The sequence below is a fragment of the Bufo gargarizans genome, chromosome 2, assembly GCF_014858855.1.
Source record: "Bufo gargarizans isolate SCDJY-AF-19 chromosome 2, ASM1485885v1, whole genome shotgun sequence".
Lineage (NCBI taxonomy): Eukaryota > Metazoa > Chordata > Amphibia > Anura > Bufonidae > Bufo > Bufo gargarizans.
Window position 1 is genome coordinate 191,210,524 of NC_058081.1, and position 24,880 is coordinate 191,235,403.

The following is a 24,880-nucleotide window of genomic DNA, read 5'->3' on the forward strand; positions in this document are numbered from 1 at the left end:
AATCTAGCAGAGAATATGAGCAACACATGGGGAGATCCCTAGATCCATTTGCGGTACAGGGCTGGATCTAGCTTGGTTATTGCCATGCACTATAAGATATCTGATTTGAATTTTTTTACATCGATCAAGGGCCTTTAACAAGTGAAGAAATTCGGACTTAGGAAAATCCGTTCCTGACCACTGCCTCATGTAAATATGTCCAGCGTTAGACAACCACTGAATCACAGTTTTTTTGCTGATCATATGAAGACATTATCATTTGCCGACAAAATTCCTCACGGGCATGCCAGCATATAAATAAATATATAAATAAACGTAAATGAGCGTTAAATCAACTTGGATTGGCGATTGCTGCAGGCAATTTATTTGCCAGGGTTAGGACTGTCATCTAGTTACCTTTGCAGCCTCCACCATACGTGCAGTAGAATCAGCTAGAAGCTTGGCAGCAGCCAACAGTTTCTTGGAGTTGTCCATGTCCAGCTCGGCCTCTGCATCAGACCTCATAGCATTAACAAGATCCGACGTTGCTTGAGCTAACACTCGTGCTTGCCGCACCATTTCTCCTGCAAATATATATATAAATATATGCCCATATTATTAACATTTTTGTAAATGTATATAATAATATATTTCCCATAAGAATCAATGAGAAAGCACATCTAAACCTAAATCGAGAATCAAGAATTTACTTGTTAGCTTTCAAGTGGGTAATTTGAACTGAAAAATTGGGAAATCACACACTTAAAAGATCATATTAACTAATGCATAAATATACAAGCAGGTTCAATCACACCTCAGAGTGATTGTGCTTCCGAACTAATTATTATAATGCTCTCATGTCATGTAGGAATCATAAACATGGCCAGCACAGCGGGGAGCTCTCATAAAAACTTTTATTCCATCGGCTTAAAACATAGAACAGCACAGTATACAGTGTGGAAGTCGCTTGCACATTAGTTATGACTAAAGATATATCAATCTGAAAAGAGTAAGCCATTCAAGCACGCTGTATACCTTGTTAAACTGAGTTTTAAAGAGGTCCTGTCACCACAAAATATATAGTTTTGTGGGAAATAATTCTAGTTATTTCTACCTTTATTATTCACAGAGAGGATCATTGATTTATAGCGTTCCCTGTGTAAGTGTGTATACAGAGATAGCTGTCAGTCACTGATATCTGTACACGGGGGAGATGTTATCAGTAATTGACAGCATTCTCTGTGTGTAAGTGTGTTTACAGAGATAGTTGTCAGTCACTGATATCAGTACACGGGGGAGGTGTTATCAGTAATTGATAGCATTCCCTGTGTAAGTGTGTATACAGAGATAGCTGTCAGTCACTGATATCAGTACACGGAGGAGGTGTTATCAGTGATTAATAGCATTCCATGTGTAAGTATGTATACAGTGATAGCTGTCAGCCACTGAAATCTGTACATGAGGGAGATGTTATCAGTAATTGACAGCATTTTCTGTGTAAGTGTGTATACAGAGATAGCTGTCAGTTACTAATAGCTGTACACAGGGGAGGTGTTATCAGTGATTAATAGCATTCCATGTGTAAGTGTGTATACAGAGATAGCTGTCAGTCACTGATATCAGTACACGGAGGAGGTGTTATCAGTGATTAATAGCATTCCATGTGTAAGTATGTATACAGTGATAGCTGTCAGCCACTGAAATCTGTACATGAGGGAGATGTTATCAGTAATTGACAGCATTTTCTGTGTAAGTGTGTATACAGAGATAGCTGTCAGTTACTAATAGCTGTACACAGGGGAGGTGTTATCAGTAATTGATAGCATTCCCTGTGTAAGTGTGTATACAGAGATAGCTGTCAGTCACTGATATCGGTACATGGGGAAGATGTTATCAGTAATTGACAGCATTCTCTGTGTGTGTATACAGAGATAGCTGTCAGTCACTGATATCAGTACACGGAGGAGGTGTTATCAGTGAATAATAGCATTCCATGTGTAAGTGTGTATACAGAGATAGCTGTCAGTCACTGATAGTTGTACACGGGGGAAGGTGTTAAGAGTGAATGATAGCATTCTCCGTACAACTGTATATACAGAGATAGCTGTCAGTCACTGAGCGGGTGGGCCTTAAGTTCAGAAAAAGATTTAAATGTTTAAATTACAAGTTTTACTGAATCTTTCCCCATAAAACGATATATTTTTACCAGACCTCCCAGCTGTAAGTCTTTCCTGCAACCTAGTCTACTAGTCTTCTTTTTACGTACATGTGAGTCATCTGAATTGTGGAGAGCTGAGCTGGACTATCTTCTTTTATACTCCTATCACATATTCATAATGGTCAATACCAAGTCACTTCTTACTAGAGGCACTGACCTGCATCACCCATGGAGCTGAATATGCTCTCTGTGACGGACATGATAGTATCTGTTGCCTGGTCGTAGCGGCCAATGGGTTCCCCACGGCTTGCAAACTGGCGGACATGTTGCAAGAGGTCATTAAGGGCTTGACTGACCACACTGGCAGCTGCGCTGACTTGCTTCAATAACTCAAGGTCCTCTGTGGCTGATTGGCAGGATCGCACACAGTTCTCCACAGAGCGATCCACCAGTTTCCCAGCTTCAATTAGTTGTTCTTGACATACGGGTGAACTAATAGTAGGACTTACCACCTAGAACAGAGGCCAGCAATTAGGTCTGACAGCAATAGGATATGATCAGCAGCCCATAAAATTGCCAAGTCGTACTTCTAAATTAGCAATTTATGGTTACATAAAAAGCTACATTAATAAATGTTTTTTGTGTTCTTATACATTTATAGAAGGAATAACAAAGGAACACACAATACTGAGGTAAAGATGCTCCAGAATTGTTATTTCATGGAGGGTACAAGTATTTATAAAATCCTCTTTAAGTAAAAGCAGGGGTTGAAAGTGCTATAAATTGTAGCAGAAGCCATGGTTTTAATCAAAAAGTTTTGCTATTCTGAATGTTATAAAAAAAGTTGTATTGCTGAATGTTATCTTTTTGAAAGCAATGTTACAGGGCTTGTTAGTTACATCTGTTTGACATATTTATCTGGGTCCGTTGGCAAAGATTTGTCATACAAATGTAGGAAACAACCTGGCATTACTAACATTTACCATGAGCTACATGACATAAAAAAAAAAAACCACAAGGCAGAGACATCCGTCAATTTTACACAGTCCATATGGTAATATAAGTCTTGTTCTAAACCCTCAAAAGGGTTTTAAGGACCTTTTACATGGAGCGATATTTCAGACAATTTTTTACGGACACATTAGAAGACCATAATGAATGATAAAGATTCTAAGTAATACAGGTCTGTAGCTCAATCTACTGACATGAACTCATTACCAGCATTTATTGTGAGCTGTAAAATGATGATAATTACCATCAAAGTAATCTAGTCAGGTACCACCAGCCACAAAAAAATCAAAAAAATCAGACATCTGTTTTTTTCATGGACACACCAAATAAAAAGTCGCCTTTATTTTCTCGATGGTTGGCAGCCATCAGGAAAGGGTGTTTCTACAAAGGCTCATCCCCAATAATTCACCTGAATGGTCCTATGTACATTAGTCCATAATGGAAAAAAGTCAATACTATCTGCTCCAAAACCATATTGAGGAAGGCTACTTTCACACCTGCGTTTAGGTGCGGATCCGTCTGGAATCTGCACAGACGCATCCGCACCTATAATGCAAACGCATGAACAAAAAAAAATGATAATGCAAACGGATCCGTTTTGACTTTACATTGACTTTGTAAGTCTGGACGGATCCGTTTGCCTCCGCGCGGCCAGGCCACGTTCGGGTGTCCGCCTGCTCAGCGGAGGACAGACGGTGCCAGACTGAGGCATTCTGAGCGGATCCGCATCCACTCAGAATGCATTACGGCAGTACGGATCCGTTCGGGGCCGCTTGTGAGAGCCTTCAAACGGAACTCACAAGCGGAGCCCCGAACGCTAGTGTAAAAGTAGCCTAACTGATCAGTACTAAAAACGTATGCCGTGCTGGCTTCATTTCATTGGCTTCAACCTACGCTAGGTTTCTGGAATTGCTGATGGCAAGAGGAGTGTTGCTGACTGTGCTGTTCTTGCCATAAACAATCTAGGAATCCCTGGTGGAAACTCAAAAACATCAATGTGAACAGTGTCAAAATTTTGTGCATCAGTTATGGACCACCAGTAACCTAAAAAAAACATGGGGGAGGCTATGCATTCATTTGTATAAAAATGATCATGGCTGGAGGCTGATGCCATTTAGCATCCATTGCAGCTCCAAAAAATAGAAATGCAGTTATAAAATCACTGGGGAAGATTTATCCAAACGGGTGCAAAGGAAAACGGGCTTATAGCTGCCCATAACAGCCAATCAGATTCCACCTCTTATTTTTCAAAGATCAATCTGATTGGTTGCTATGGACAACTAAGCCCGTTTTCCTTTGACCAGTTTTGATAGATCTCGCCCAATGGCAAAAGCATCACTTGAATATTGCACGCTATGCACTGGCTGGCTCACCTTGGCACATGCCACTAGCTGGGAGGTAGAAAGCGCACACTGAGTAGCAGCAGCAATCACTCTGTTCTGCAGGACCGTGTCTTCAGTTACTTGTGCCACATTCTTGGCCTTCAGGACCAACATGGCAGCTGCATTGGCTACAGCTTTTGCCAAACTCATTAACACATCCTAGAATATAGAACACATAAAAGGGGGTGTAGCATGGAGGTGGTAATTGGAACCGGCACATTGTCAATCTGAATATTTCATAATTACCTGGAACCGCTCATCTGCTTCACTCTCTCCAATCTGTCGGAGAAGGTCTCCACTTGCCTGTCCGATGCTGCCTGCCGCTGTGAGAACAGTCTGCCGGGGCTATAAGGGAAAGCAAACATTTACACTTAGCATACATTTATTCCCAGTTTTCCCAAGTAAATGGTTTTTGGAATGTATCTTTCAATACATTCTGAGGGCCCACCTCTCCTGAAGATGGTTGTACTGCTGTAAGCAGATCGGAGACTGCTCCTGCCAGTGTCCTGGCTGCACCCAGTAAATTCTCACCACTTCCAACTTCGTCCTCCATCAGGGCAGCCAATAGTTTTACACCCTTGGACATCTCCGTCAAATTGGAAGAAATAGTGGTAATTGCACATCCCACAGCCGTGTAGTCAGTCTCTGACGGATCCCCTAGGAGGAAAAAGAAGAAAATGATCTCCATACAGATTGAAGACCTCTGATGACAAATGATCATCTCCACAATGCACATCAGACATCACTATCGCACTAAAGCTGCCTTCCTCAAACTTAGAATTTTAGCATTTTAGATTTATTAAACAGTTTTTTTATTGCTGACTTTTAATAGAGAACAGGGCAAGACTGGGAACTTAAAGTGGTCCTGCAATAAAAACCTAAAACTGGCCCCATGAGTGTGCAAATTCACAGAAGGCAGGGCAAGTGTAATGCTCATGACATCAGATAGTTATGTACCCAGACAGCGGCCATGATGAGGGCTTGGATGGCCCCCTGGGCATCGGCCCACCAGGAAGTTTCCCTGTAAGGTCTATGGCTAGTCCGCCCCTGATTTTCAAGCAGGACAGGGTAACCATCACTAAAGTTGGACATACACATTGTTAGCCAAATCCATCTAATATAAAAAAGTTGGGTGGCCTTGCACAAGGCAGATGTTGGGAGGCAAAAGGATAGGGATGTCGGGTTTCAACATACCAATCCTCTTGTTCTCAAGGAAATCAGCACCCACAACAGGCTATGCTCGCACCTACATCAGGCTATGCTCGCACCTACATCAGGGCTTTTGTTGCAGATTCTCTCAAAAACACAGGACAGCATGTGGCCTTCCTGTTCATTAAGATGGCAGATTTTCCAATGGAGGCCTGAAGGATCTCATTAAAGTCAATGAGGTCCATTGGGCGCAGTACGTTACAGTCAGTTTCGGCACGTCAATTAATAATTTTTATTGTTCTACCCTTATAACAAAAGCAGAGCAATGGAAACGGACGTGCTGGGGTGAACATGGCCTAAGGTTTACACCTTATAGAACATGGCTACATATGAAGTGACCCTGTCACCGATAAATCTGCTAAGCATATGTCACAGGATATAAGTTGTCCTTCATGCCCTATTTAACTAAATTTTTTGTGCTCTCTTTTTTTCAGCGAAAACATGAATTGCTAAAGCTAAATCGATCCCATACAAATTACCCATCATCAGCGCATGGACAAAGCCAGGTCCAGCAGCATCACTGCAAAATGTAAAAAGGGTTTATCCCTAACTAAGAAAAGATGGAGGGAGCGCAAAGATATGACACAATGTGCTGCCAACATGTTATAATTAAAAGCTCATACGCACAAAAATAAAATGGTAATATCCTATGTTTACAGAAGAATTTTTTTCTTAAATCACATCATCTCACTATGTAGGAGAATAAACCACAGGATGAATAAAGCGCACACTGGCACTTATCTGTATTCACTGTCACCTCTGCCTGTTTACTAAGAAAAACATGATGCTCCTGAAAGTCTAATGAGGTTAAAAAAGGAGCCAGTGGAGCACGTCACTACATTTATTTTCATTGTGGAGCAGTCAGGTCTGCCATTGCTAAATCCATAATGTACTGCTAAAGGGTTTTACACAAATGAGCAATAATGCTGCAGCTTTAATGACTTGTACTGACCTCTACTACTACTAAAGCATAAAGAGATAACTGAATACCATAGTAATACCTGCAGTCAGGTTGACCACTGATGCGGTTCCTGCAGTGATGGCGTCCACTTGGGAGTGGATCTCATGCTTCGACTCATCTACTTTGTTTTGAATCCAAACTCTGGACGCCTAGAACACAATATATATGTATAATAAAAAAAAAAAAAAAAAAAAATAATAATAAATAATAATAATAATAATAATATTATATATATATATATATATATACGTATAGCAGAAAAGGAGATTTGGCGGCACCAGTCTGTTGGCTCAGGTGCTGTGTCCAAAGGAATGAGCTTTCCACCTTGTAATATATGCAGAGAATCGGACAGCACTCCAAGACTTGAAAAAAGTAGAAATCTTTATTCACCCATGTGAAAAATAATTGCAACGTTTCAGCTCACAATCGAGCCTTTCTCAAGCAATGAAACACAAGACTGTGCATGTCTTATACAGCTTTTTCAAAAATCAGACAACCAATGAATTTTACAAATCAAGACATGTGACTGGTGAACATGTGAAAGTAGTTCACCTCATTAGATCATGTGAACAATTACTTATGCAAAGTACCATACTGCTGGATACACAGGGATGTGTCCATTAGTGTTGTATCCAAGCTTGTAACATTTAAATAACGTATACTACAAAGTGCATATGTGCATAAATAAAGTGCATGAAGATACAAAAAAATTAAATCATGTATTAATGTTTAAAATCATACACCACAGAGGCTGAGGGAAAACAGTGAAGGTTTGATCATGTTCGACAAAACCGCATGTTCATGTGAATACTGGCCAAAAACAGCCCTGTTAACTAATACTGTCAAAACCACAGCATGTCAAAGACAAACCTCCACCCACAATGTGCGCTCGCAACTGCGCTCCAATATATCCTCGGCAGCCAGATATCATACTATTGCCGTGTGGGAGCTATTGCATACGCACAATGTGACATTATTAAAGGCATCGTCTTTGTAGCAAAGCGCTTGACACTGTATATGCTTCACTGTCAGGACCAATCAGAGAGGGATCCAACCTTCCGGGTAGATCAACCCCTCCAAAGTTATGGTCAGGTAAGGGGGACACCACATGCAAATGTAGTGCACCCCGAACCGTCCCATTATAACGGTCCATAGACAGTGTAATGGGGATCTCCCATATAAATCACTTGATAGCAGAAAAATGGTTTTGACACATCGTGGATGCAGTAACAGAAAAAATTCTATCCAGTTAAATTCATACACATAGAACATCACAAGCTGTCGCATGTATCCAGACTTCTATGTTCACTGTTTCCGCATCAGTCTGTGTGGTGTCTAAAAAACAAATAAGAGAAAATTACTCATATGCTTGTGAATCTTATCTAAATTCCATCATCACAACAGGGATCATGCCAGAAAGCATAAAGAGTGGGATATCAGGCAAACAGTAATCTAGAAGCATCCAGGATTATATTTCACATTTAACCCTTTAGGTTTTAGGCTATCTAAAGTGTAGATCCACCACATTTCTTTGTTTTTCAATATTTTTATTCGATTGCCCCCTCTCCTGGGGGGAGGTACATGATCTACAATCCAGCATGTTAATTCACGTTCTGAATGTTTCTGCTCAGAAAAATGCTTCGGTACTGGTAAATCATGTCGTTTTTGGCGAATTGAAAATCTATGGTTATTTAACCTGGTTTTCAAATCAGTGGAGGTTTCTCCCACATACAGAATTTTACATGGGCAGGTTAACACATAGATTACAAAATTAGAATTTTGGATAAGATACTTCGCAATTTTGCGACAGGGGCGACCTCATACATTCAAGACACGACCGATTTTTTGTGTAAACTCAACGCAATTGAGGTGGATAGAGAGCAGACATATATTCTTGCATCTTTCGATGTAGTCTCTCTCTACACCTCAATTGACCACACGTTGGGCATAACGGCTGTTGAATGTATGTTGGCACTCTCCTCAATGACTGAATCAGCTATACATTTCATTTTATCTCTTTTGCGCATTGTTCTACATTGGAACTATTTTCTGTTTCAAGATTCCTTTTATAAGCAATTAAGGGGAGTAGCGATGGGGTCGAATATGGCCCCAACGTTCGCAAATATTTTTATGCGAAAATTTGAGGAAGACGTCATCTATGTTTCACACCACTTCAGACATGTTCTGCGGTGGTGGCGTTATATCGATGACGTCTTCCTCATTTGGACTGGCACGGTGAAGGAACTAATTGACTTCCATATGTATTTGAATAGCATTGATAGTGATCTCCAATTCACTTTGATTTTCTCACACACTGAGGTACAGTTCCTTGATACCACGGTTGTCTGGTCTGGGGAAAAGTTCCTTACTAAACTATACACTAAACCTACTGACAAGAATACCATATTAAGATATGATAGTAATCACCCGAAAAATATGGTTAGGCATTTACCATACTCGCAATTTTTGCGGGTGCGTAGAATAACATCAGAGGAGAGCAATTTGACGGAGGCCCTTGAGGATATGTCAAGGAAGTTTGAAGATAGGGGTTATCCGCCAAAGTTGCTACAGACACATAAATATAAGGCCCTGGAGATGGACAGAGAGTTGACCTTAGTGAGGAAAGATAAGGAAAATCCCCAACGTCGGATTCCTTTTATCTCTACTCATACGGAGGAAAGTGCAGCTATCAGCAAGATTATTAGAAAACACTGGAGTATACTGGGCAATACCTTCAGTGATATTGAAGAATTTAGACTGCCTCCCCTGTTTTCATACCGGAGAGCTAGCAGTCTGAAAGACCAATTGGTGAGAGCAGATTGTGGCTCAAGGCAGCGAGCACGTCAAATGAAATTGTCAAAATATGGATTGGGCAGCTTCCCATGTTTAAGCTGCGTAAATTGCAAATACATAGGCAAGGGACGCAGCTTTATACATCCTGCCACTGGTAAAACTTATCCTATTAATTTTCATTTGACGTGCAATTCTAATTTTGTAATCTATGTGTTAACCTGCCCATGTAAAATTCTGTATGTGGGAGAAACCTCCACTGATTTGAAAACCAGGTTAAATAACCATAGATTTTCAATTCGCCAAAAACGACATGATTTACCAGTACCGAAGCATTTTTCTGAGCAGAAACATTCAGAACGTGAATTAACATGCTGGATTGTAGATCATGTACCTCCCCCCAGGAGAGGGGGCAATCGAATAAAAATATTGAAAAACAAAGAAATGTGGTGGATCTACACTTTAGATAGCCTAAAACCTAAAGGGTTAAATGTGGAATATAATCCTGGATGCTTCTAGATTACTGTTTGCCTGATATCCCACTCTTTATGCTTTCTGGCATGATCCCTGTTGTGATGATGGAATTTAGATAAGATTCACAAGCATATGAGTAATTTTCTCTTATTTGTTTTTTAGACACCACACAGACTGATGCGGAAACAGTGAACATAGAAGTCTGGATACATGCGACAGCTTGTGATGTTCTATGTGTATGAATTTAACTGGATAGAATTTTTTCTGTTACTGCATCCACGATGTGTCAAAACCATTTTTCTGCTATCAAGTGATTTATATGGGAGATCCCCATTACACTGTCTATGGACCGTTATAATGGGACGGTTCGGGGTGCACTACATTTGCATGTGGTGTCCCCCTTACCTGACCATAACTTTGGAGGGGTTGATCTACCCGGAAGGTTGGATCCCTCTCTGATTGGTCCTGACAGTGAAGCATATACAGTGTCAAGCGCTTTGCTACAAAGACGATGCCTTTAATAATGTCACATTGTGCGTATGCAATAGCTCCCACACGGCAATAGTATGATATCTGGCTGCCGAGGATATATTGGAGCGCAGTTGCGAGCGCACATTGTGGGTGGAGGTTTGTCTTTGACATGCTGTGGTTTTGACAGTATTAGTTAACAGGGCTGTTTTTGGCCAGTATTCACATGAACATGCGGTTTTGTCGAACATGATCAAACCTTCACTGTTTTCCCTCAGCCTCTGTGGTGTATGATTTTAAACATTAATACATGATTTAATTTTTTTGTATCTTCATGCACTTTATTTATGCACATATGCACTTTGTAGTATACGTTATTTAAATGTTACAAGCTTGGATACAACACTAATGGACACATCCCTGTGTATCCAGCAGTATGGTACTTTGCATAAGTAATTGTTCACATGATCTAATGAGGTGAACTACTTTCACATGTTCACCAGTCACATGTCTTGATTTGTAAAATTCATTGGTTGTCTGATTTTTGAAAAAGCTGTATAAGACATGCACAGTCTTGTGTTTCATTGCTTGAGAAAGGCTCGATTGTGAGCTGAAACGTTGCAATTATTTTTCACATGGGTGAATAAAGATTTCTACTTTTTTCAAGTCTTGGAGTGCTGTCCGATTCTCTGCATATATATATATATATATATATATATATATATATATATATATATATAAATAATCACTGGACAGATGAAGCTGATGATTGGAAGGAAGCGTTCCTTCGCGGCAAACACATGCTCATCAGTGAAGACCATACAGTCCCCATACAGAATCGCTGTTTAGACAGCACTATCTGCTGAAGGCAAATGATGATTTAGGTGACCAAATGAGAGGTCCAATAACCCAATGAATGAGCATTTTGCTCGTTTATCGGGTAATCTGCGGCACCTTCACACCAGCAGATTATCGCTAAAGAACATTGAACAGTGTAAAGGGGCCTTTAGCCTCATAAAATTCTGGGATTTCCAAGACTGAACCTGACCGGCAGAATGAAGAGGTCGTGATGAACCAGCAAACCTCATGTCTCTTTCATTGTTACAAGAGGCTGTGCCTGGTTTTCAGGTTTTTGAGCTGCAGGACATTCATATCTAGGGTTCAGTATTTGTGTAAAAGATGAAGGTAACCAAACACTGGCTTGAACGTGGCAGGCCCGTCATTCTGCCAACCAAATTCAATTACCGGTTCTTCATTCCGTTGATCAAACATCCATGGCCTTCAGCCAATTAATCAGTCCTGGCTGCATCCTGTAATGAACTAGTATTTTAAACTTGTATCACTGAATTTAGACCATTTTGCAGAAATATTTTTTCCTTTTCAGTTTATTGCTTTTTATATTTTAGAGTCTTTAGCTACAATGATGGGGGTTGCGAGCTTGAGTATTTTGGCAAACACCACTTTTTTTGCAGGATGTAGCCAAGCCTTGTGACATATGGGGAAAGATCACTGTAGCTGTACTACCGTAATTGGGACCACCATGAGTGCAGTCAGTTTTATATCCAAAAAGCTAACACATACAATACAAATTGAAATAAAATTAATGACTGGCTCTCCTGTGACTAAGTCTGTTAAAAATAAAATACAATTTATTAGTTAGTAATAACGAAAAATATTATCAGCGTCCTCTGTATAATAACCACATCCAAATAAAATTAGTAATTTTATGATTAAATTAACAGTATATGTAACTATATACCAGTTAATAGTGTATAGAGCAATGTAATATCCAATCAATATCGCATATGGATCAATGTACAAATCAACAGAATAAAAATTACCTATAAAAATATAAATCAATAGATGGATCAATACATTATTTAAATTAATATAATATCAATAGAAATAATGTATACAGATAATGTATAAGATTGTTTAATTGATGACCTATCCATCAGTATCTCATTGGTCGGGTAGGACACCCAGGACCCCCATCGATCAACTGTTTGAGAAACCACTGACGCTCTCAGTAGCTTCGAGGTCTTTTCTCTGATCACCAAGCACACAGCGCCGTACATAATATAGTGGATGTGCTTGCTATTGTGCTCAGCCCCATTCACTTCAATGGCGCTGAGCTGCGCCTAGGCCATGTGACCGATGAACGTAATGTGGACACGGAGCTACTGTTGAGTGCCTTCTCTAACAGCTGATCAGCGGGGGTCCCGGTGTCTGACCTCCATCATTCAGATCCTGATGACCGATCCAAAGGATAGTCTGAAGAAATATGAAAAAGCAGCACACATAGGTCTCCACGACCACTTCGGTATGCACCAGTCACGCCGTGACCGCAGATCCTCAGCAGTCACCAAGACAATAGAAAATAGAAGGCGACAGCAGCATCTTCGGTATCTTCTTTACTGATGAGACTTCAATGAACGTGTACACGAAAAAAACTAATGAAACGTTTCGGCTACATGGTAGCCTTTATCAAGCATTGCTTGATAAAGGCTACCATGTAGCCGAAACGTTGCATTTGTTTTTTTTCGTGTACACGTTCATTGAAGTCTCATCAGTAAAGAAGATACCGGAGATGCTGCTGTCGCCTTTTATTTTCTACTATCCAAAGGATAAGTAATCAGTTAAAAAACAATCTCGGAAAACCCCTTTAATGTTATATATAAATAAATCCTGTGTAGCAATCTAATATTCAGGTCAATGGCGAGCCAGTCATTCATTTCATATGTGGGATGTGCCTAGGGTGGTTTTCAGTCAGTAACTGTGTCACCAATAGCATGGAGCACCACATGTGCCACTCACATGGTTACTTTATAGAAGACATATCTGTGGGCATCCAGAATACTAAACATCAACCCCTCGAAGGAAGCGAGTGGACGTTTATCGGTATTCTGCACCTGTCACAATCAATACCATTGGGACCCGGGTGTGACTTGTAGTGAACTAGCATTTTTACCTTGCATCAGCCATCTGTAGCGGCTACCATGTACAAATATGGAACCATGCCATTGACATGTTCAATAATTCATAGAATACTCAAAACCAGCATATTCTTGATAAGTTTCATTACAAGGGAAATATGGATGAGGGGTTGGGGGGCACGTGGGATATCTCACTGAGTAGTAAGCAATCCAAACAATTAGACGGCTGACTGACAGGGAGCCACGTAATAACCCATGGTTATTACAGCATATTTTTGCCAGATCTAATATTCTACTGTATCAGACTTATTCCCATTTATCTGGAATAGTTCTTTCATTCCACAAGCCTAGGATAAATGTTTATTAGCACATTCTTCGGTTTCTCTCGTTCAGACCTCGGTCAATAAAGAACACTGTCTTGAACATGAAACCGTCAAACTTCAGAGCGATATAAATGTTCAACAAAATGACTTTATTGCTGTCAGTAAAATCCCTTTATGTCTGATTTTTAATAAACGTGAGTTGCATTGCAATTGAAGAGAATCTGGAGAAGCCAAGCAGTATCATCTATAGTTTTGTGATAAAAGATCCCATATAACGTGTATTTTATTAATTTATATTCCTGCTCTTTCTGGGCATAGGAGTCTGGTGGGCAATCCCTTTGCATGACTGTGCATAGAGAGAAAGCTGTCAATCTCTAACAGAACCGCCTACTGGACTCCTAAGTCCAGAAAGGAATATAATCAGCAAGCTATAATAGATCTTTCCCACCAAAAAATATAATTACTAATATTATATATATATAGCAATCTGCTCAGCTTATCCTGCCCTATAATATGCTGCTGCTGATAAAACTGCATTTTCATGGTTCACTTTAAAAGGGTTGTCCCACAAAAAATATTCTAGTTTTCAAACCAGCACCTGGATCTGAACACTTTTGTAATTGAATGTAATTCAAAATTTAGAAAAGCCACCGAGTTATTCAATAAAATGTATCTGTATAGCGCCCCCTGCTGTTTGTCCTTTTTTCTTATTTCTTTGTCCTGCTCATTGAGATGGCCGCACATGCTCAGTTTCATTCTTCAGCTGCCTCCTGAGCTGTAATAGGTAGAGCATGGACACGCCCCCTGAGCTGCAGCAGAAAAGACACTCCCCTTGAGCTGCCATCTTGATATAAATCTAGAAGAGCAATGAATGGGGAGATCTCCAGATCCATGTGAGGTACAGGGCTGGTTCTATTTTAGTTAAAAAGACATTGGGATGTACTACACTCATCAAAATAATTATTAGGAACACCATACTAATACGGTGTTGGACCCCCTTTTGCCTTCAGAACTGCCTTAATTCTATGTGGCATTGATTCAACAAGGTGCGGATAGCATTCTTTAGAAATGTTGGCCCATATTGATAGGATAGCATCTTGCAGTTGATGGAGATTTGAGGGATGCACATCCAGGGCACGAAGCTCCCGTTCCACCACATACCAAAGATGCTCTATTGGGTTGAGATCTGGTGATTGTGCGGGCCATTTTAGTACAGTGAACTCATTGTCGTGTTCAAGAAACCAATTTGAAATGATTCGAGCTTTGTGACATGGTGCATTATCCTGCTGGAAGTAGGGTACATGGTGGTCATGAAGGGATGGACATGGTCAGAAACAATGCTCAGGTAGTCCGTGACATTTAAACGATGGCCAATTGGCACTAAGGGGCCTAAAGTATGCCCAGAAAACATCCCCCACACCATTATACCACCACCACCAGCCTGCACAGTGGTAACAAGGCATGATGGATACATGTTCTCATTCTGTTTACGCCAAATTCGGACTCTACCATTTGAATGTCTCAACAGAAAATCGCGACTCATTAGACCAGGCAACATTATTCCAGTCTTCAACAGTCCAATTTTGGTGAGCTCGTGCAAATTGTAGCCTCTTTTTCCTATTTGTAGTGGAGATGAGTGGTACCCGGTGGGGTCTTCTGCTGTTGTAGCTCATCCGCCTCAAGGTTGTGCGTGTTGTGGCTTCACAAATGCTTTGCTGCATACCTCGGTTGTAACGAGTGGTTATTCCAGTCAACGTTGCTCTTCTATCAGCTTGAATCAGTCGGCCCATTCTCCTCTGACCTCTAGCATCAACAAGGCATTTTCACCCACAGGACTGCCGCATACTGGATGTTTTTCCCTTTTCACACCATTCTTTGTAAACCCTAGAAATGGTTGTGCGTGAAAATCCCAGTAACTGAGCAGATTGTGAAATACTCAGACCGGCCCTTCTGGCACCAACAACCATGCCACACTCAAAATTGCTTAAATCACCTTTCTTTCCCATTCTAACATTCAGTTTGGAGTTCAGGAGATTGTCTTGACCAGGACCACAACCCTACATGCATTGAAGCAACTGCCATGTGATTGGTTGACTAGATAATCGCATTAATAAGAAATAGAACAGGTGTTCCTAATAATTCTTTAGGTGAGTGTATATCAGTGATGGCTAACCTCCGGCACAGCTGTGGTGAAACTACGATCCCTACGTCATCTATTCATTTTTGTGGAGTTCTGAGAACAGCCAAGCAAGTGTGCATCTTGGGAGTTGTAGTTTTACCACAGCTGGAGTGCCGGAGGTTAGCCATCACTGTACAATATGACGTAAAAAATGAAAAATCAGACATTAGTCATGGGATAACCCCTTTTAACTAAATCGCTATCCACTGAATACGTGTTGTCAACTCTAAAAACCTTAATTAGATAGATCTATGTAAGGACGTAAATATTAACCGCAAGTTACCGTAAAAGAACAAATTGTCAATTCAAATGTAGAGATCACATTATGAGGCTCTCACCATGTCATGTCCTAGAGGTGGCAGATTGTCCACTTGGCTCAGATCATCGTGTGCCTGTTGAACTGCATGCATGCTGGTGTTAATGGTCCCCATCAGAGCTTGCTGGGCTGACGTCTGAAAAGAAGACAACCATGAATATGAAGCACATAAACTTAAGCTAATTCACTGTTAAAAACCCCCCAGATCTGTCTCCCTGTAGAAGAATGTGATCCAGGAATATATCACGGACACACACATTTACATATATAAAACACATATAAACACCCGGCCAAGCTCCATTCATCCATAGACGTAACAGCAGATGCAGCCATTGAACAAAAGCAAAGCGAAGAGGAGGCTTTTTCTCCCAGCAGCGTCCAAGTCCTTACAGAAAATATTTTCCAGCGTCTTCGAAAACGAACAGAAAGTAGGTTAGGAGACAATTCTGCTAATTAACAGTGACATATGGCCGGATGGTTTGGGATTTGATTAATTGAAAGGATGAGCATAACAAGACATTTCATGAACCGCAGACCTAGACAAAATGAGTCTATGTTTTCTCCCACACAGAAAATGGGCACAAGTGTACAGAGGAGCACGTGAGGGGGCGGCATCCTGTCACTAAGATTTTATTCCCCCAGACAAAAAGGCACATTCGACACATCTGTAACGCCGGCACATAAAATGGGAGAGCAAGCCTTCAATGAACCCAAGAAGAAATTGCATAATAAGAAAGAAATTAAAAAGAGAAGTAATATTCGTATCCTAAAGCCAATTTTATGTCATCTTGTGTTATTTTTATCTTTTGTTCCCATTCAAGATTTCATTCTGAAGCCAGTAAAATATTAAAATTCCTTCACACGGCCAATGGAGCTTCTCTGAAGGGCTTCCAGTTCCATTACCTCAGCGGAGTTTAGTGTATGTCGAGTACTAGCAGCTATCCTGAATCTAATTAGCGGACATGGCCGGGGACGTGTTTACTTTTGCGTGATATGGAGTCATTAAGCGAGTGATCAGCTTCATCAAGCATGAGATTACGCCTAAGTGAGCAAGTGCGCTTTGTAACGGAGAAACGTTCATCTGCACAAAAGAGAAATTAGCATCATGGCAAATCAAAAAGAGTGGAGAAAACACCCAGGAAATGCTCCAGTGACACTAACCAGGGAGAGAATAATGGGAGGTATGCGGAGGCGATCAGCTCGCTCTATTACCGTACCATGTTAGAGTTATTTTTAATGTGTACTTGTGATTTAATAGACTGCTTCAGGACACTGGAAAATGCAAAAAAAACAGAATGGGAGTTTTGTTAAAGAGTTGTCCAGCTTTTACAAAGTTTATCCTCAGGATAGGCCATCACAAGCTGATCGCTGGGGTCCGAAACCCTATACCAGCTGTGTAGCTCCGGCAGTGGGACTACATAAGGCCTCTTTCACACGAGCGTGACGGATTAGGTCCGGATGCGTTCAGGGTAAATTCAGTAAAACTCGCACCATTTTGCAAGCAAGTTCAGTCAGTTTTGATGCGTTTTTCACGCGAGTGATAAAAAAAAAACTGAAGTTTTACAAACATCTCCTAGCAAACATCAGTGAAAAACGCATTGCATCCGCACTTGCTTCCGGATGCGATGCGTTTTTCACTTAAGCCCCATTCACTTCTATGGGGCCAGGGCTGCGTAAAAAACGCAGAATATAGAACATGCTGCGTTTTTCACGCAACGCAGAACTGATGCGTGAAAAAAATTTAAATGAATGGGTAAGAATTCAGTGCGGGTGCTATGCGTTCTAAAACTTAACATGGATAAAACAGAATTTAGCATATTTCCCCCATCTTGTTCAAACAGTCCACCCCCCCTCGCTGCCCAACAGACCTATCTATCACGATCAACAGCTGCACATTTTCCCCGGTCAACCAAGTCCGCTGCCTTGCAGTGACCTTGGATTCTGCCCTCTCCTTCAGACCGCAATCCAAGCCCTCTCCACCACTTGCCGCCTCCAACTAGAAAATATCTCCCGAATCCCTGCTTTTCTCAGAAGTCTGCAAAAATGCTTCTACATGCCCTCATCATCTCCCACCTAGACTACTGCAACACCCTCCTCTGTGGCCTTCCATCTACCACTCTCACAACCCTCAACTCCGCTGCCCGGTTAATCCACCTCTTCCCTTGTTTCTCCTCTGCCTCTCCCCTCTGCCAATCCCTTCATTGGCTCCCCATTGCCCAGCGAATTCAGTTCAAAATACTAACCACTACATACTTCAGACAAGCCTACAACCAGTGACCCTGCTACCTATATACCGCCATGACCAACTTTACCCTCACCTACTGTGTCCTTCTCCCATACCATGTAGATTGTAAGCGCTCATTTGCAGGGCCTTCTCTCTTTTTGTAACAGTTTGTAACTCGTCTTGTTCATGCTTATTGCCTGTATTAAGTATGTATACCCCTTATCATATGTACAGCTCCATGGAATGAATGGCGCTTTAACCACTTCCCAACCGCTCATTTACTATAAACGTCCTTCGGCGGTTGGTTTATCTCTGAAGGGACGTTCTGGAACGTCCATTCAGAGATGGCAGCTGCAAGCTAATAGTTGACGGAGCTATGTAGTTCCGACGAAGACATGCAGCGCTGGAGCTACAGCTGATCGGCGGTGGTGCCAGGTGTACAACACAAGTCCAGAGGATAGGCCAACACTTGAAGGGGTTGTCTCACTTCAGCAAATGGCATTTATCATGCATAGAAAGTTACTACAAGGAACTTACTAATGTATTGTAACCCCTGGATACGAGTGGTGTATAATATGATGTAAAAATGAATACAACCAGCAATGGAGGCAATATGGACAATCACAATACATTAGTAAGTGCATTGTATTAACCTTCTCTTCGTGATAAATGCCACTTGCTGAAGTAAGACAACCTCTAACAAAAGCTGGACAACCTCTTGTATCTAAAAGTTCAATACATTTTGATTGAAGTTTTCCGTGGTGCGCATGGGTGAAGAGTTGGGATTGAAGGGTGGGTGAGAAATTTTGAGAGTTTGTGCTTTGGAAAACTGGTTCTTTTACTACACAATGCAAATGATGTACATATTTATATTTCAGACCTAATAAAATAAAAATGGACAAAGAAGATTCCAGAGAAAATACAGCGAGCACCACACAAGAGACTTAGTAGTGCTATTACACCAGTTTTACAGCATAAAGGCTTCGAAAACTGCATCAATGCTGGGTACCACATTTAGCATGTATGACACTGCATCCCTGACTGCATCTAAGCTAATCTTAACCAGGCCTAAGTTTGCAAATCTGACCTGTGTCACCTTACGTGGTAATAACTTTGGTAGTTATAAACACAGTGATACGAAATATGTCTATTTTTAAATGATTTTTTATTTTTTATAAAACACTTATTTTACACTTTGTGTGTCCCCCCCCCCCCCCCCTCTGGGGGACATTTAACTTCACTTTTTTTTTCTCCACTATTGATTTCTCCTGTGGCTGGTGCTGACATAGTAGCCCCAATTACAGGGGAAATACACCCCCAGAGAGGCTGTACAGCAGAATACAGCGCTGTACAGCCTCAGTGCAGGGCTGATCGTGGTCTATGGAAGACCCAACAGCTCCTGCACTCTCCTGGCCCCCTTCAAAGCAGGAAGCAGCACATCGCTTTCTTAGTTATGTAAAAAGCGCTCCTTCAGTGCTGTGTTCACAGTGATCTAGAAGGCAGGGACACCCAGGAATGGTCCCGGTCTTCTCTATGGGCCGCCCTGATGTCACTGACAGCAGCTGAACGATTTGCGTGCAGCTTCTATATGTAAATGGGTGTTCTAAAACGTCCATTCAAAGATAAACCAGGCCGCCCGGATGTTTATAGTCTATGGAAGGGTCAGGAAGTGGTTAATACAACAGTACTAGGAAAAGGATATTGTGCCCTATATTCTGTTAAGCCATATACAAAACCCAAAACTTTAAATTTCGGTTCACTTATACTTACTAGTGGAGGCATGTGACCTCTGTGCATCTGGCCTGTGGTAAGTTGTTGCTGAGCTGATGGCATGGTGCCAATGTTAAAAGTCTCTGGTCCACTTGACCCTGACCGTATAATTGCAGGCAGAGCGACTGTGCCATGTTCAGGCTTACCAGGCCGGGTAACCTGCTGCTGCTGAAGAATAGTAGATCTGAAGAAAGAGATGTGTTCTGTGTTAGGAAGAACTTTAGTTTGGGGATTTTTATTCGTTATTCTTTATTTGAAACAATATGGACAGACAACCATACAACCGTATTGTATTACATGTTTACAAACAATGAGTAAGGTATCCTGATAATGTTCAAACACTGGTGTTATATGTAATCTTCTACTTTCATGAAATCCATCTGCCCTAGGTTTTACTTAAAGGGGTTGCCCCACTAAAAATATTCTACAGTTTTCAAACCAGAACCTGGATCTGAACACTTTTGTAAATGCATGTAATAAAAAATTTTGTATAGCCAATAAAATTCTATAAAATAGATAGATAGATAGAGATAGAGATATATATATATATCTCTCTATCTGTACAGTGCCACTTAATTTCTCATTTCTTTGACCGCCTCATTAAGAAGGCCGCACATGCTCAGTTTCATCCTTCATCTGTCTCCTGAGCTGTGATAGGGAGAGCATGGACTCGCACCCTGAGCTGTGATAGGGAGAGCATGGATACGCCCCCTGAGCTGCAGCAGAAAAGACACTCCCCTTGAGCTGTCAGCTTGATATAAATCTAGCAGAGCAATGAATGGGAAGATCTCTGGATCCATGTGAGGTACAGGGCTGTTTCTAGCTTTGTTAGAAAGAGATTGTCATATACTATATGATATCTGATTTTCATTCTTTACATTATTCATGGGATAACATCTAAGACTTTTGGTCCACCTATCCACAGGATCCACTTGTCCAACATGTTGTTGGCTTAAATCAACCATTCTTCGGATCTCTAATCTGAAGCTTGATTTTGCTCAACACTAGTAAAAATATTATACGTTATAGTTATTAGATTTCTAGAGAAGGGTCATTGATACAGGGAGTTATTTGAATCGCCTGATTGGAGTCGGGAAGGATTAGTTTTTTCCTAAAATGACCAAAATTGGCTTCTGGCTGATGAGGGATTTTTGCCTTCCTCTGGAATGAGGTCTAATTTCAGCCGTACAAACTATGTTAAGGATTTTTTCTATTGTGTTTTAATCACTGAGTTTCTCACAATTAAACCAAATATGCAAGATATTTCCTAAACCTAGCATCTTCAGCAGACTGATGACTGCTTAAAGGGGCTGCCCAAGTTATTTTTATTGATGACCTATCCTGAGGATAGGTCATCAATATCAGATTGGCGGGGGTCCAACACCCCTGCTGATCAGGGCTCATGCACACGAACTTATTTTTATTTCCGTGTCCGTTCAGTTTTTTTTGCAGACTGTATGCGGAACCATTAATTTCAATGGGTCCGCAAAAAAAAAAACACAAGGTACTCCGTGTGCATTCCGCTTCTGTATGTCCGTATTTCCGTTCCGCCCAAAAAATAGAACATGTCCTATTATTGTCCGCATTACGGACAAGGATAGCACTGTTCTTTTAGGGGCCAGCTGTTCCGCAAAATACGGAATGCACACGGACGTCATACGTATTTTTTGCGGATCCGTTTATTGCAGACCGCAATATATATACGGTCATGTGCATGAGCCTTCAGGTGGTTGAAGAGAAGGGACACGCCTGTTTATTGTTTACCTGCTTGCCGTCAAATCCACAGCAGCGAGCAGTGTAATTACACCTAAGCTGTCCCATTCATTTCAAACTGTCACATTGAAATGAATGATGGTAGGTCATCACTAAAAATAACTGACAACCCCTTTAAAGTCCATTCTGTGGAGCAACTCTGGTGGTTTATACCAGTGAGAGACTAGCATAAAGGGGCATTCCAGTTTTCTGATATTGATAGCGAATTCTTCAGATACAGTGGATATAAAAAGTCTACATACCCGTTAAAATGTCAGGTTTCTGTGATGTAAAAAAAAAAACAGACAAAGATAAATCATTTCAGAACTTTTTCCACCTTTAATGTGACCTATAAACTGTACCACTCAATTGAAAAACAAACTGAAATCTTTTAGGTGGAGGGATGAAAACAAAACAAAAAATAATAATAATGTGGTTGCATAAGTGTGCACACCCTCTTATAACTGGGGAAGTTGCTGCTCTAGTTGGTCTTTCCTGAAATTTTCTTAGTCGCATCCCACAGCAAAAGCCATGGTCCACAGAGAGCTTCCAAACCATCAGAGGGATCTCATTGTTAAAAGGTATCAGTCAGGAGAAGGGTACAAAAGCATTTCCAAGGCATTAGATATACCATGGAACACAGTTGAGACAGTCATCATCAAGTGGAGAAAATATGGCACAACAGTGACATTACCAAGAACTGGACGTCCCTCCAAAATTGATGAAAAGACGAGAAGAAAACTGGTCTGGGAGGCTACCAAGAGGCCTACAGCAATATTAAAGGAGCTGCAGGAATATCTGGGAAGTACTGGCTGTGTGATACATGTGACATCAATCTCCCGTATTCTTCATATGTCTGGGCTATGGGGTAGAGGGGCAAGAGGAAAGCCTTTTCTTACGAAGAAAAACATCAAAGCCAGGCTACATTTTTCAAAAACACATCTGAAGTCTCCCAAAAGCATGTGGGAAAAGGTGTTATGGTCTAATGAAACCATGGTTGAACTTTTTGGCCATAATTCCAAAAGATATGTTTTGCGCAAAAACAACTGCACATCACCAAAAGAACACCATACCCACAGTGAAGCATTGTGGTGGCAGCATCATGCTTTGGGCCGTTTTTCTTCAGCTGGAACTGGGGCCTTAGTTAAGCTAGAGGGAATTATGAACAGTTCCGAATACCAGCCAATATTGGCACAAAACCTTCATGCTTCTGCTAGAAAGCTGAACATGAAGAGGAACTTCATCTTTTAGCATGACAACGACCCAAAGCATACATCCAAAACAAAGGAATGGCTTCACCAGAAGATGATTAAAGTTTTGGAATGGCCCAGCCAGAGCCCAGACCTGAATCTGATTGGAAATCTGTGGGGTGATCTGAAGAGGGCTGTGCACAGGAGATGCCCTCGCAATCTGACAGATTTGGAGTGTTTTTGCAAAGAAGAGTGGGCAAATCTTGCCAAGTCAAAATGTGCCATGCTGATAGACTCATACCCAAAAAGAGTGCTGTAATAAAATCAAAAGGTGCTTCAACAAAGCATTAGTTTAAGGGTGTGCACACTTATACAACTATATTTTATTTTTATATTTTTTCTTCCCTCTACCTAAAAGATTTCAGTTTGTTTTTCAATTGAGTTGAAAAGTTTATAGGTCACATTAAAGGTGGAAAAAGTTCTGAAATTATTTATCTTTGTCTCATTTTTTTACATCACAGAAACCTGACATTTTAACAGGGGTGTGTAGACTTTTTATATCCACTGTAGGTCATCAATATCAGATTAGTAGGGGTGGGACATCTGCATTCATATGAAAGAGTTGAGGAGCCATATGCCGACATGGCCACTATACAAAGAACAGTGCCTTCTGCTTCCACCATTGCTCACGGTTTAGGCTACTTTCACACTTGCGTTCGGTGCGAATCCGTCTGGTATCTGCACAGACGTATCCACACCTATAATGCAAACGATGGTATCCGTTCAGAACAGATCCGTCTGCATAACAGCTTTTTTAGATCCGAGTTTTCAAGATCGTAAAAACTCAGATCCGACAGTATATTCTAACACAGAGGCGTTCCCATGGTGATGGGGACTCTTCAAGTTAGAATATACCAAGAACTGTGTAGATAACTGCCCCCTGCTGCCTGGCACCACCCGATCTCTTACAGGGGGCTGTGTTCCGCACAATTAATCCCTCAGATCGGAAATTCCGCTCCGCTGCCACCAATGAAGGGGGGGGGGGGGGGGGGGGCGCACTGGCCACTGCCACCACTGTTTTCAATACTGGGGAGGGAGGGGGGGGGGCGCACTGGCCACCAATGCTAATACTGGGGAGGGAGGGGCTGGGGGCTGCACTGGCCACCAATGCCAATACTGGGGAGGGAGGGGGGTATGGCCCCTGCTGTCTGGCAGCACCCGATCAGGCTGAGATCCGCACAATTAACCCCTCAGATGCGGCACAGCACCCTGTAAGAGATCAGGTGGTGCCAGGCAGCAGGGGGCAGTTATGTACACAGTTTTTGGTATATTCTAACTTGAAGCGTCCCCATCACTATGGGATTGCCTCTGTGTTAGAATATATTGTCGGATCTGTCCCCATTAACTTGCATTGTAAGTCAGGACGGATCAGTTTGGCTCCGCACGGCCAGGCGGACACCAAAATGCTGCAAGCTGCGTTTGGGTGTCCGTCTCCTGAGCGGAATGGAGGCGGAACGGAGCCAAACTGATGCATTCTGAACGGATCCTTATCCATTCAGAATGCATTGGGGATGAACGGATCCGTTCGGGGCCGCTTGTGAGAGCCTTCAAACGGATCTCACAAGCAGAACCCCAAACGCAAGTGTGAAAGTAGCCTTAGTTTCCGGGCGCCTGACAAAAATAGCTGATTGGAGGGGTGGTAGGTGTCAAACTCATACCCAATCAGATATGTCATCAATATCTAAAAGCTGGTATACT

The 24,880-nt window shown here is 41.5% G+C and overlaps 1 protein-coding gene across 2 annotated transcripts in view; it reads right to left on the reverse strand.

Moving 5' to 3' along the window:
* TLN2 (talin 2) overlaps positions 1-24,880 on the reverse strand; it is a 210,054-nt gene that overhangs the window by 76,342 nt on the left and 108,832 nt on the right. For both annotated transcript variants that reach the window (XM_044279820.1, XM_044279819.1), the window contains exons 14-21: positions 20,181-20,364; positions 16,209-16,322; positions 6,741-6,849; positions 4,979-5,187; positions 4,777-4,875; positions 4,522-4,689; positions 2,355-2,649; positions 397-563 (exon numbers count right to left, since the gene is read on the reverse strand). In XM_044279820.1, the coding sequence (XP_044135755.1) occupies positions 397-563; positions 2,355-2,649; positions 4,522-4,689; positions 4,777-4,875; positions 4,979-5,187; positions 6,741-6,849; positions 16,209-16,322; positions 20,181-20,364 (1,345 nt within the window). The remainder of the gene's footprint in view (positions 1-396; positions 564-2,354; positions 2,650-4,521; positions 4,690-4,776; positions 4,876-4,978; positions 5,188-6,740; positions 6,850-16,208; positions 16,323-20,180; positions 20,365-24,880) is intronic.